At 43.0% G+C, this 14,902-nt stretch overlaps 1 protein-coding gene across 2 annotated transcripts; it reads right to left on the bottom strand.

The window, feature by feature from the left end:
• Positions 1-527: 527 nt before the first annotated feature.
• Positions 528-6,867, bottom strand: TSN (translin). 2 transcript variants are annotated; one of them, XM_045804149.2, is made up of 6 exons: positions 6,666-6,863; positions 5,395-5,488; positions 4,313-4,409; positions 2,453-2,568; positions 1,686-1,765; positions 528-908 (listed from the first exon to the last, which is right to left on the bottom strand). In XM_045804149.2, exons 1-6 carry the CDS (start codon positions 6,729-6,731, stop codon positions 675-677), a joined length of 687 nt encoding a protein of 228 aa, XP_045660105.1. In that variant the 5' UTR covers positions 6,732-6,863; the 3' UTR covers positions 528-674. The 2 variants fall into 2 exon arrangements, with proteins under 2 accessions (XP_045660105.1, XP_045660106.1); XM_045804150.2 differs by lacking the exon at positions 1,686-1,765 and having other exon boundaries at positions 699-908; positions 6,666-6,867.
• Between the last annotated feature and the right edge of the window lie 8,035 nt (positions 6,868-14,902).

Consider the following 14,902-nt stretch of genomic DNA (forward strand, 5'->3'; position numbering starts at 1 on the left):
CTCCACCTGGTAAATAGAGCTAAATGATAAGATGTTACTCAATCCCCTAATACAAAAACATCCCAAAATAATCTATTGAACTTGACTTCGCAATTTCATCTTTTATATTTTGATGGCAGTGAGAGAGACCCTGGGGCTGTAACTCCCTTGCAAAAAAATTCAATATCTGATTTACTCATGAGGCTTAAAATAAGGAAGGGAAATATAAAATAAGTTGTCCTTTGCTTGGCAACCATCCTTTTTAATTTTACCTATTTTATACTGTACCCAGGCTACACCTGGGTATGGATGGCTAACTGGGATATAGAAAACACCAAGGATCACTTTTGGAAGAAACACAAGACAATAAACTCCTCAATCAGTACATCAACAGCATCAGGGTAAGCAAGAAAAGGACTTTACCAAGACACTGACATTTACACTTTTTGACAGAACTGAAATACACAGAATTACAGAGCAAATTCACTGAAACAACAAAGAAAATCTGTCCTTGTAAAGGCTATCTTTTTTACCCCCAAAAAAGTGTTTCAATTTTGACACTTACACCACACACTGGTTAAGAAAATAAAGCGCGGTGTTTAGCAACGGGGCAATCCTAACTACCTTGAGAGGCACTGGGCTCACCCTCACCGGCAACCACTGAGGTCAGCAGGGCCAGGCACGAGGAGAGCCTCCTATTTCTCTGCACAAGCCGCCGCCGTCTCCTTATTGAAGCCCCGGATGGAGAGATCATAGACCACCTCCTCCACTTTCTTCACATCATACTTCAAGCCGTCATAGCGCTTCCTCAGGGAGTCGTTTTTCAGGTTGAGAAGGCGGAAGCCGGAATCCAACTCATTGATGAAGGTGGAGATGTGGAGGGGCCGGGAGTAGTCTCCAGCAGTCACACTGTTGACAGACAGCCTCGACTACAGGAGGGAAGGCAAACGCGGATATGTCACAACAGGACTCTTTAGCACATCTTCCTCCCAGTCACAACTAAAAGCCCTCAAAGCCACACAACTTTTTCACACTGTGTTTCGTGCATTTTAACAATTCTTTAATATTACAAAGTTACTTCATGTCTTAAGAAATCATTCTCTCTCTGTTGGGAGTTCTCTGTCTACATGTTTTCATCAATATGAACAAAGGCTACAGTAAACACCTTCATAGCAGTCTTTTGTTCTTTAGAATTCTCTTCATAGGACAATTTCTCCAGAGAGACATTAAGAGAATATAGGTAAAAATAATATATAGCTATACAGTTAAATCATTCTCCAAAGCAAGTACATGTATTAACACAGTTACTAGGAATATATACATCTTGCCAATATTTCGAAAGGAAGAAGTATTACCATCTTTTAAAAATCACACATTGGTAAGTATGCACAGCCAGCTCACTGTTTGAACTGACCTTTCTCTGATGACTAGCAAAACATAACACACATAGTGCACAATGATGAATTGGTGGTCGAAAGGGGGCTTAGAAAAGACTTCCTCAAGTTTTGTACCCATTTTAAAAACTGACAGTGAAGTGGGAAGATCAAAAAAGCAAACGGCAGAGGCTCCTGGCTGGCTCAGTTGGTGGAGCATGTGACTCCTGGTCTTAGGGTCGTGAGCTCAAGCCCCACGGCAGGCATGGAGCCTACTTAAAAATAATCACCAAAAAAAAAAAAAAGCAAATGGCAAATCACTAAGCTTCTTACCAATTCACTGGCAAGAATGAGAACTCCTGAGAGATAATCTTCTACATCCAGATGAAATCCTTTCTCCCGATCTGGCTCAACTAAAAAAACATACCAAAGTAAAAATAAGGTCATGATGTGAACGGAACCTGAACATAAAAACATAAAATACTACATATACAAATATATATGCACACAGATAATTTCTCTCGACAAAAGGAAAAGAAAGAAAATCTTTTACAATTGTGTTTTTAATGGGTTCATACTTTTGGCAACTAGGCCTCATTGCGGATTTTTGAGCTCTTTAGCCTGCAATTTTTCCTTTCATTCTTCTCTCAAAAAGTAACACCAACAAGAAAATTACCTAGTTGTATCAGAGAATATCTTTGTTTTTGGACAATGCAGGCCACAGCATCTAAAGGAGAAGCCGTGCTACTGCAAGTGGCTTTCACATGGTCCACACATGCACACAAACACACACACATGCACACAAAGTGAAAAGACCGAAAGATCTAGCAAAATAGTAACAAGCAGGCGTGTAAACAGGTGTTCACTGTACTTTTAACTTTCTGTGCCCCAGATTTTTTAAAAACCAAATTTTACAAACTAAAAGAAACACTCGAGAACAAAAAACAAGCCACCACATATTTTTACTTTTTGTTTCCAAGTCATTAGTTTCCCATTTAGTTCTCATTTAACAAATAGGAAGTACAAGCAACAGCTCCCCCCAACCAAAAATTAAGCTACCATGCCTGACTCTGCAGACCAACGCTAATGAAGACACTTACTGCCAAGAATTTCTGTAACCGCTTCCCGAGTCACTAGTGTTTCTGATTCCAAGTACACAACAAATGCTGCCAAGAAGACCAAACGCTGCAACACAAACCTCCAGTGCTCGTGAAATCTGCGTGGATAGAAGCTCATTTAGGCTGAGGGATTAGGGGCCTTAAAAGAGATAAGTTTAGTACAATCGCAGTCAAACATTTTAGAAACAGAACGCTTTTTCAAACCAAATCTATGTGAAACCCCAAAATATAAAATGTGTAAGAACAATATGACACTTAAATATATCAGACGGAGTCAGTATAAGTTTCACAAGTTCGAATTTATAACAATTACTTATGAGAAGTTTAATAAACTAGAAACATGAATGAATATAAAAATTTTAATGAATATAAAAATATTTACAATTTAAGATTAGGGATGACAAGAACAACTGTATTTCAGAAGTTTAATCAGTAAGAACAATGATGCTGCTCTGAGAAAAATTAAAATTGGCCAGTACGGATTGATGAGAACTGCAACTGCACATGAGCCTCAACACCTAACTTACTCTCACATTCTGATTTGAGTGCAGCGTATCAAGAAAATCCTGATTCACACATATAAGAAATAACTACCAACTGCAATCACTAAACCAACACACTTAAACTTTCAGGATAATGCAGTTAAACTGAGCTAGAAGCCCAAAAAAAAGAACAGGAAATTTTACAACCCCAAACATTAATGCTATGCTTCTGAATTTCAAATATGGCAAATTCAAAAATAATTTTCAATACAAGTCAAACAAAACCCCCTAAGGGCCAAATCACCCACAGGTCAACCTCTGTGTGACCTCCAAACTACATGATCTCTCAAGATCCTGTCAATTCTATTGTGCAACGTCTCTACACACCCGTTATTACCCTACAGCAGGCGTCAGCAAACTTTTCCTGTAAAGGGTCAGACAGTAATATTATAGGCTTTGTGAACCACATCCAATCTCCATCACATATTCTTATCTGGTTTAGGGTTTGGTTTTTTTTGGGGGGGGGGTTTCTTTGGTTTGTTTTTAACAACCCTTTAAAATATAAGCAGTTCTTAGCTTCCAGAGGCAGCAGGGCACAGGTAGCTTGCCAACCCCTGCCTTAAATTATCCTGTAAAGTTACATTATCCGCTTCCCACACACATGTTGTTTTTTGCTGACATGTGTCTTAACGGAACATCTTTTACATTAGGAAACATGTTTTTCACTAGGAAAACAAACACAAGGTTTTAGGTTCTTCTTCACCATATTTCATCAATACCCAAATGCAGCTTTTTCCAGTTTAACATCTGTGAAATTAGCATGCATTTTAAATCTATAAATTTCACAATTATGATGGGCAAATTTTCTTCCCTAGTGGTACATAAAATAATGGTGACTCTTAAAATTAATGGTGCTATAGATTCAACAAGACACAGCATAAAATATTAACTAAATATGTACTTGGCAGTAAAATTCAAACTCTGAGGTAACAATCCATTTATACACTGCCATCTAATCCCACAACTTTAACAGCATAGATACAGTTCACCCAATTTCACAGTAACTTAAATATATTCTTTACTTGATCTTCATACAACAAATCTTTTCATTTTCATTCCTTTTTCATTGCATAAATGATACATGTTTCTTAGGAAAATTCTCAAGAGGGAGGAAAAAAATAAAATCACCAAATTTGTCACCATTAAAATACCACCACTATTAATAGTTTGACTCTTTTTCATTGATTCTTTTACATGGAGAAGTTTTTACCTAGTTCCAAGCAATCATTCAGTACATACAATTTCTTCCTGCCTTTACTTTTACTTAACATCATAAAATAATGCTATTTTTCTTACAAACCTGTAATACTGTTCAGCAGGGAACTTGGTCTTCAAAGATGTTAGATGTGTTTTTACTGTACCAAAATGTTCTCGAGCTTTCAAACACCTCTTTGGAACTGATCACAAAAAGATAAACATAATAATAATGAAAGATTTATCAAATTTCAAATACAGCTCTTCCTTAATAATCTATGCAGTCTATCTGGAAATAAATCAACTTTAAAAAAAAAATCTTATGACCAAATGCAGGGTATGCATCTCTACTTTTCAACCTGGCTCTCAAAATTTCATTTCTAGTTTCCTACTGATTTACTAACACTGAAAAATAGACAAAAATTTGCTGAAAGGGAATACTTTAGCGGACAAGTCAGTAAGCTGTCCTAAATAATGTCATCCCTAAAGGGCCATGTACCAGCTGTTATTCCTAGTCAGTCCTTAAAAGACACCTAAAATTGACCATAGCTCCCATATTTGGTCAAAAAGAAGCTTTATCAAGTATTCTCAATCTGACTGACCAACTCCATATCACTGAGAAAAATGACTTGCCTCTGACACTTGTACATTACAATATATCACTCTCTGACTGAAAATATATTTCAACTCTTTCAGTCATGCTGGCTACATCTTACAATGAAGGTTCCATGTTTAAACTTATATCTGATCTCCATTCAAGAGGCTGACTGTAAACACATTAGGAACATTTTACACTGGCCATTTCTTATCTACAAATGCATATTAAACCACATTCAATGAATGAAAGATTGGGTTTAAAAGCAAGAGAGCCGAATAAAAGTTAGATACACAACAGAGCTACAAAACAATTACAACTACCACATTATAATTATATTATCACGTTACTACATGAAAGTGGAAGATCAACCATAACCCACAGAATTCTGTAAACATATAAAATGCTCAACTCACCTACTTCTCCAATTTTTACTCACCACAGAACATGAGGGACATTGTTCTTAATAAAATGACAAAGATGTGAAATATTTTCTAAATGGAAATTAACTCTTTAAATTAACTCTTTAAATAACTCTCTTAAATGACTGATAAATTGGATTTAAAAAATCCTTCAAAATCAAAAGAACTTACTGTCCTGAAAACCAGCACCCTGATGGACCCCTTGCAGTAGAGTTAAGATCTCTCGAGCTGTTTGTTCTAAACTCTGTACAACTTTTCGGATTTCCTAGAGAGATTAAAAATCAAAGTAATAGATAAACTCAACATAATTATTATCAGAACCTCAAAGCAAATATACCTGATAGCATAGATTAAATATCTATGACACCTTCACACACATTCAAAACTCTGACAGTCTTTACAAGGATGAACCGGTGCAGAAAATATCCAGGTTTGAATCCTGACTTTGCCACTTCTTTCCTCTCTGAGAGCTTCAGGTGGTTACTAAAAAAGGCTGAGATTCCTCATGGAGCCTTCAAAAGATAATCGCCACCCAACCCAAATATCCCACTGAAACACTATAAATATTAAAAGAGATAAAGTATCTCAATGTAATTTGTAAAAAGAACGCAATGCAATACAAAGACTGGGTATTATTCAATCATCTTACAAATGTTCACTGAGCATACTTATGTGCGAAGCATTGTGTAAATACTGGGTACCCAACTAGACAGTCCTTTGCATCTCACAGTCTAGAGCATAATGGCGGGAGGGAGGCGTTTAAAAAATACGGATCGCACAAATTTTTTTAATGTGAATGCGCTACAAAAAACACGACAGAGAAAGGATCATACGGACTGTGAGATCAAAGATATGAATACAAGATAATTAGGAAAAGAAAGGAAAGATGCGAATTCCAGGAAAAGCGGACAGCACATGTAGAAGTCCTGAGACAAACTATCTGCGAACTAGAGAAACGAAAGGGAAGTAAACTGAACATAATACACAACGGAAGATAGCGCAAAATGAGATGGGGTAAGGGGAGGAGACACCTGTGGGCCACAGTAGAGTCTGAATTATTATTCTATGTGGAATAAGAACCCATAGGAGCTTTAAAGAGAAGAGGCCACATGTGCTTTTAAGCCAACAACAACAAACACGTGAGATGCGTGTTGTCTAGAGTCCCAAGCGCTAACTGAGCTTTCGACAGACACAAGCGCCGACAAGGAGGAAGAATGACACTCAAACCAGGTTGGCGATACTGAGGAGCCAAGACTCGAACACAGAGAATCAAGACAAGGTAGCAGAATCTCAGGTGGGGGAGGAACATGCCCTAAGCTGAAACAAGTGGGGTAGCAACCCACCCCCGGAGGCTTCCCCACCGCTCGAGACAGAGCAACAAGGAGGGCCGAGCGATGTGGCCCAGCAAGCAAGGAAAGGGGAGGGGAAGAGAGGGGGCTCGCCTCTCGGATGTCCTGCTCGGCAGCCAAAAAGCCCTGCAGCTCCACGAAGATCTCGCTCACAGACATGGCGCCGGCTGCACAACAATCAGCCAGTGCGGCGAGTGTGGCCGCAGAAAAGCGTTACAGAGACCACCAGCGCCGTCAGTCGCAACACCAGCCACCGCCGCCGCGTCCACCGGGCCCTACGCTACGGACGTCGCGGGGGTCCTCCGAGGTCCGCGGCGCGCCGGGTACCGGGCTGTCCGCCGTGCTGCCTGATGTGCCGCGTACCCAGGGGGCGGGGCGGAAAGGAGTGGGCGGGTCGTCCACCTGGGGACTTTTCGGACTGGCATCGCCGGAAACAGCCCGCGAGGCGGGGAGGAGGGTCCCTCGCGGCACGTGGACCTGAGGGGGCGGGGCGGGCTCGGAGAGGGTGCGAGCGAACGGAGCTCGAATCTTACGTATTTGTTTTATGCGGAGCGGGATGCGGGGGAGAAATGCTTCAATGCTGAAGTGTACGCATAAAAACCCAGGTGCAGAAAAATGTAGAGAGATTGCAATTTTCGTGAGGAAACAAGAAAAACAGTGTATTCTTATTTGCAAAAAGTACCCGGGAAATGAGTGTGTGGGACCGTGATTGCAGGGGATGGGTTGCGAGCGAAATTTTTTAACGTCCTCTCTGTATGACAGTATAACTTATTTAAATTACATGAATTTTTTAAGCGTGTATGGTGGGTAGTTTCTCTTCCACTCAACTAACACCTCTTTATTCCAATTCCCATTGAGGCAAGCGCCGTAATGATTTCTTGTCCTTGCAGACATATTATCCCATACATCGACCCTACTAATAGAAATGTGTATGTGTGCGTTGTGTCGACCTGAAAATAAACACGAGAGCCAAATGAGTTTGAGATCAAAGAACTGCAATTCAGTGTGCACGGACTCCAGCAATAGCCAAAACAGTGTACCGTCTGCAGGGTGAAAGCAAGGGTTTATTTTTTGGGTTTTTTGGCGGTTTTTTGTTTTTTGTGGGTTTTTTTGGAGGGGGGCCACATGACTTTGATTTTTTTTTTTTTCAAGTGTTAATTTATACTAACAGGCTAAGGGCTAGGCCGCTTTTGGTTACACACTGATGTCTATTTCTATTGTTCTTGACAAACAATGCTATTCTTGGTTTGCATTATTAACTATTGCGTCTAAAGAAAGTCCACAACCAAGAGTCTTAGATTGAGAAGCTCATGCTTCCGTTGACTTTAGGAACAGTTGGTTGTGAAACAACTGCTTCTGGACCAGTCCGGGTTGTTTGTTTGTTTTTTGTTTTTGCTTTATTTATTTATTTATTTTAGAGAAAGCAGGAGCGAGCAGGGGGAGGGGTGAAAGGAGACGGAGAGAAATCCTAAAGCAGAGTCCGGGGATCCCAAAACCCTGAGACCATGCCCCCAGGGGAAATCAAGAGTCAGTCGCTCAACCGACTGAGCCACCCAGGAGCACCTGGACTGGTCCTTCATTTGTCATAGAAAGGAAAATGGAGCTTTTCTCAAAATGGAGGCTCTCATGTCTAGAAATTGTATACAATTCCACAGTAAGGCTGCACTCTCCAAATGAATTAAAATGATTACTTATTTCAACTAGATGAAATTTGTTTGCTTTGTGTGAGAGGTTATTCTAAAACTTTACATGAAGGACATTGTATCTTCATTATACTTCTGTGAAGTGGATATTACTGTTACCTTATAAGGAGTCTGCCAAGTCACTTTTTTCGAAAAATCTTAAGTGGTTGTAAGTAGCCCCTAAGAGTGTCTTTTCTCATTTGTCATGTTAGAATTAATAACACATATTTCTAAAAGTTTGGAGAATTATAAATGTGTGCAAAAGACTACTTTCTGTCCCTATGAATTTGAGTCTTTTAGTTACCTCATAGAAGGGGTATGGTATTTGTCTCTTTATAACCGGCTTATTACATTTACGATAATGATTTCAAAGTTTATCAGTTCATCTGTGTTGTACCACGTGTCAGAATCTCATTCCTTTTTAAGGCTGAATACTATTCTACTTTAGGTATATACCACATTTTGTTTATCCATTCACCCTTCAGTGGGAATTGGGGTTATTTCCTCCTTTTGGCTATTGTGAATGATGCTGCTATGAACATACCTGTGCAAATATTTCTTCAAGTTTCTGCTTTCAGTGCTTTTAGGTATATGATGTTAACCTTAAAAATAAAACTGCCTGTTATTTAACCAGCAAAAGATGGGTTTGTTTAGGAATGACAGAGAATTGCACCCCAGGACAAACAAGTTGTGGCAAAACTATAGGCAAATCTGCAGAATAAAGGAGAAGAATGCTCTTGTAGAGGAAAGTGAGAAGTTGGGAGGGGAGGAAAACCTTTCTTCCTTCTGCTAGAGTAGTAAAGTAATGTCCACAGGCAAGGTCAGTCTCTTCTTGGTGGACTTGCAATTGACTACAGTAGTAGGGCAGGAGAACTCTCCCTGCCAAACCTCCCAACCCCATTTTAGTGAGGCTTCCCTTTGTGAATTTTCACAATAACCTGAAGGGGGGTAATTTTTTACATTTTATTTATCTATTTTAGAGAGAGCATGCAAGTACCAGTGAGGGAAGGGGCAGAGAGGGAAGAAGATAGAATCCCAAGCAGACCCCGCTCTGAGTACAGAGCCCGACGTGGGATTCAGTCTCACCACCCATGAGATCATGACCTGAGCCAAAACCAAGAGTCAGATGTTTAAGTCACTGAGCCACCCAGATGCCCCTATAAGCTCATTTTTTTTTAAAGATTTTATTTATTTATTTGACAGAGATAGAGACAGTCAGCAAGAGAGGGAACACAAGCAGGGGGAGTGGGAGAGGAAGAAGCAGGCTCATAGCAGAGGAGCCTGATGTGGGGCTCGATCCCATAACGCCGGGATCACGCCCTGAGCCGAAGGCAGATGCTTAACCACTGTGCCACCCAGGCGCCCCCTATAAGCTCATTTTTTAATTGAAGTATAGTTGGCATACAGTATTATATTAGCTTCAGGTGTACAATTAAGTCAACAATAAGTCTAATTACCATCCGTCACCGTACACAGTTGTTACAATATTATCAACGATATTCCTTATGATGAACTTTACATCCCCATAACTTATTTATTTTATAACTGGAAGTTTGTTACCTCTTAATCCCCTTCACGTATTTCACCCATCCCCCCACGGCTCTTGAAACATCATAAGATTATAACTATTAGGATAGTGCTTTATAAATTTACATTATAGAAATATTAATTCTATTCGAAAATCATCTCCATCTTGATTATTTCTACATAGTGAAACCAGAGTATGCTCCTAAGGGGGTTGAATTACCCCTCACCTCACCCTACTGAGAACTTTTCTCAGTGCCTGTCAAACACTCAATAGATATGTGATGAATGAATCAACATTACCAAATTGCCCCTCAGTACAGTTGTAACAATCACATTCTGTTTCAATGTGTAAATGTGTTTTGGGATGGAGAGGAGAGGGAGAGAGAGAATCAGGCAGGCTTCACACCCAGCGTGGACCTCGATGCAGTGCTCAATCTCACAGCCCTGAGATCGTGACCTGAGCTGAAATCAAGAGTCAGACGCTTAACCGACTGAGCCACCCAGGTGCCCTAAAATGTAGACATTGGTCATGCGATTTATTTGTGGAATGAACGTGTCATTATTCATTAACCCAGTCAGTCTCTTATCAAAGGCTGTTTTGTTTGGTTCCAGTTCTTTCTGTTATAAATAGCATTGTGATAAACGTCTTTATAAGCCCTTATCAAGATTTAAAACAAATTTTAATAGGTCCTATTTTTAAAGTTCTTGATATATTTTGCCAAATCACTCTCCAGAGATATTAAACTAATTTCCACTTCCCTGCCCACCGGAGCCTGAAGGAGCCAACTTGGCTGCACTCTTCCCAATGTGAATTTTAACACTGCAAACATTCTAGGGTAGTTTCAGGGGGAAATTATACCTCCTCTAATAGCATGGAAAACTATGTAAGGGGTGATGCACTCCTGCAAGGTTCTTTGAAGGGCAAAAAGGGGTGGAAACCCAATACTGGTTGGGTGTCATTGCCACCGCCTAAGAGCCGGGGAAAGGGATTAGGGAATCAGAGAAAGAGGGAGACTAGGAGACGGGCCTCAGGCTCTGTTGCATTTGTACCCATGGGATTTTAGAAGCGATGACGGAGTGACAACATGGAGAGGTCGGTGTCATTGAAAGAATTTAACGCTTACATTTCCCAAGAGGACAGGGCACGCCAGGCCCTGAAGAGGACCACATGGGGAAGCACCAGGTTTAGTCAGGAGACAGAAGCAGGACTGAGGGAAAGCCTGAGCCAGAGCCTTTTTGGGGGTTTCTGCAGGAAAGGCAAGGCAGGGCAGATGAACTAGCTTAGGACTGGCCGGCTTGATTAATCTTCATGGGTGTTAGGCTGGTACCTGGCTGCGGCATGATTCTGGGTCAGGCTAAAATCTTGACTTGGCATATGGGCTGGATAAGGAAGTGGCATAAGAAAGATGTGCTCCAGGCAGAGCTTTTTGCAATCATCTAAAAATTGGCTAGTTCTGGGAGACACTGTCTCTCTCCAGCCAGCAAGCTTTTTCAGATGTCTAAACATCAGGGACACTTGGGTGGCTTAGTCAGTTAATCATCTGACTTTGGCTCAGATCATGATCCCATGACAGGGGATCCAGGATACCACGACTCACACCCCATACTAAAGGGCAAGAAAGGATCCTGGGATGGCAAAGGGGATTGGTGAGTCAGCTCTGGGACTTTCACAGGGAGCCTGGACCTTCTGGCCACCCCCACAACCCACTTTTCCTACCCCCAATCCCCAGGTGTCCACCCAGCTTCGCTCAGGTCATCACCACACCCAAGGTCTGAATTTGGAGGTGTGCATGACGTTTAATCTGGCACAGGTAAGGATGTGGCAGAAGTGACAGCCATTCACAAGGACAGAGCAAGAAAATTTCCCTCACAGCTTCAGGTCATGTGGTCCTGAACAGTGTGCAAACTGACTTTAGAGTTTGTTGGGTGACACTTTCGAGGCCGCACTATTGAGGCTAGTGACATAGTTGAGTTTCTCCCCCTCCTTCCCCTGGGATTGTCCCTTTCAGCCCATTCCCACAGCCCTGTAATGAAGCAAAGGGCAGCAGGGCTGGGCTGTAGAGACTGACTCCAACACTGGGCCCACCATCCGGGTGGACCTGTTGGGTGAACCCCCCAGGCAGAGCGGTGGGAAGGGAGTAGGACAAAGGAAGGCAAGGGGAGGCAAGGCTGAGCAGGCACCTCCCAGTGCTCCTTCCCGGTGCCCATCTGTGTCCCTTTTCCTGCAGCCCTCAGCATCTCCCCACAAACCCTCTCCTCCTAAGGCCCAGCTCCCTGGCCACTCAGCACAAGCTTCCTCGCCCTGCTCCTTGCCCAGCTCTGCCACCTGCCCCACCTCATATCCTGACCACCAGCCCTCACCATGCTGGGCTCCGGCCCATAGGTGGGGACGGTGGCACCATGGGAATGACATGCCACCATTCAATTCCAACAGAGGGGTGGCATGGGAAGTCAGTGGGGGAAAAGGAAGGGAAAGACACACAGTGGGCACACACTCAGTAGTCCATGCAGGGGTGTGTGGAAGTGCCTGGAGGCCTTTTGGTTGTTACAATGACTAGGGGGGCCACTGGCATTGAGAGCTGGGGGTTGGGTGCCAAGGCAGAGTATACAGGACAGTAGAGCTCAGTGAAGAACCGCCCACCCAAAGTGTCAGTAACGTCCTCCCATTCCCCCAATCCCTCAGCCCCCTTCTACAAACAAACCAAAAAAAACACCACACACAGAAAGAAGGAAGGGAGGGTGGGAAGAAGGGAAGGAAGGAAGGAAATAAGAAGCAGGAAGAGGAAAAGGAAGGAAGGAAGGACAAACACGTGTGGCCCTAGCCCGTCCCCTGCGCATGAGGCAGGCGAGCTGCTAGTCCGATCATGAGTAGTGTCCCTACTGCACAAGAGGATGCAGCCCCCCCCCCCCAGCCAGGAGACCTAAACAATCCTGTCACCAAAACTCTTCTTTTGGTTGAGAAAACAGGATTTCCCCCCAGACACATGGCTGGGGGGTGGTGGTGAAAAGTTTCCTCCTGGGCTCCCTGAACAGGGTGCCACATCAACTCCTGGGACCACCCACCCAGGTCTCAGAGTGACTCTTGGGCCCCGGGGCAGTAGAGACACAGTGGAATGAGATGTTACCCTGCAGGGCCAGAGTGAACACCACCAGCAGGCACCGTTAACTGAGAGTGACTGACAAAGCCTTGGAAGGGAAAAAAACAAAAGCAGGTCTGAGCTGCAGTGAGAATCTGGGCCTGAGACTCTGTCCCTAGTTAAGAGCTGACGTCTATGGTCGGGGGTGGGGGGGTCTGCTATTCTGTGAACACCCAGGAGCTCCTCCAGCACCTGCCAAGATAGGCCCAGGCCCTGTGCTTTCCTCAGAAAACCATTTCAGGCTCTACCCATCATGTGACCTGTATTCGTTTCCTAGGGCTGCCGTTACACAACGGCCACAAACTGGGTGGCTTAAAACAACAGAAATCTGTTCTCTCACAGTTTTAGAGACTTTAGAAATCCAAATTTGAGATGTTGGCAGGACCGTTGTCTCTCTGAAGGCTATGGAAAGAGTCCTTTTTTACGTCTTCCTAGCTTCCGCTGGTTGCCAACAATCCTTGGTCTTCCTTAGCTTGCAACTACATCACTCCAGCCTCTGCCTCTGTCATCAAGCGGCATTCTGTGTGTGTGTGTGTGTGTGTGTGTGTGTGTGTGTGTGTGCGTGCGTCCAAATCTCTCTCTTTTTATAAAGACACTAGTTATTGGATTAAGGCCCATTCTACTCCAACATGATCTCATCTTAACTTGATTACACCTGCAAAGGCTCTGTTTCCATCCCATGTACCAGGGGTAAAGACTTAAATCTATCTTGGAGGGTGGGGGGCGGACACAATTCAACCCAGTACAGTGATCAAGCTCCAAATCTCTACTCCTGTTACTCAAAGTGTGATCTATGGAGCATGGGGATCGCTCCCAGGGTTTTATTACAAAGCAGATTCTGGTTCGTAGGTCTGGGAGGGGGCCCCGGATCCTGTGTTTCTACTGTACAGACTTACCGTCCACCATTCCCACATATATACCTGGACATCAGCTAAACTCAGCCCTCGCTGATGCCAGAACACAGCCACCAGGATCTCCCTGACCAGCTCTGTTTGGGCTACTGCGATAGCCTCCTGTCCCTGCCTTCTCTGTGTTAAAAAACAAAATACAGGGATGCCTGGGTGGCTCAGTCAGTAGAGCATGCAACTCTTGATCTTGAGGTTGTAAGTTCCAGCCCCACATTGGGTGTAGGTTACATAAAAATAAAATATTTAAAAACAAGCAAACCAAACACAACCAAGTAAATTTGAAGATCTAATTGGCTTTATTAAATGGTGCGTGAATATGATGAATACGGCACCGACTGAGCCACCCAGGCTCCCCTGAAGTTTTCTTTTTAGCTTCTGCAGTCCACCCTCCACCCTTACTAGAGTAGTATTATTACCACCAAAGTGAGTCCACTCCTTGGTGAGCTATAGACAGAAACTATACTAGGTGGTTGCCTCACAAGGTCACTATCTTTGTACAAACAAAGAGATTGTGGGAATGACTTCCAAAGCCTTGACTCCCTGAACAAAGAGAAGCAGGCCCCTTTTATTAGGCCTTGACATGAATATTGAGGGGGATTTTACCATTATAATGAGGCTGAGCACTTTCTGAATCATCTGTCAGGCACCATCCTCAAATGTTTCTTTTTCTGTTCCAGCAGTTGGTTAGCTCCTTTCCAAAATGTAAGACCGACAGGCAGAAGCTTCTAGAGTTTCTTGAGTTCAGGAGGTCAGTTCTAAGTTCAGAGGGCCAGTGACAGTAATTTAAAGGTATAAACAGCCACAGCTTTGCTTAAAATCCTCACATCGGGGGCGCTTGGGTGGCTAAGTGGGGTAAGCATCTGCCTTCTTTTTTTTTTTTTTAAGATTTTATTTATTTATTTGACAGAGAGAGACAGCCAGTGAAAGAGGGAACACAAGCAGGGGGAGTGTGAGAGGAAGAAGCAGGCTCCCAGCGGAGGAGCCTGATGTGGGGCTCGATCCCAGAACACTGGGATCACACCCTGAGCCGAAGGCAGAGGCTTAACGACTACGCCACCCAGGTGCCCCTAAGCATC

Source organism: Ursus americanus, chromosome 1 (assembly GCF_024610735.1).
Source record: "Ursus americanus isolate L20-20 chromosome 1, mUrsAme1.1.p, whole genome shotgun sequence".
Lineage (NCBI taxonomy): Eukaryota > Metazoa > Chordata > Mammalia > Carnivora > Ursidae > Ursus > Ursus americanus.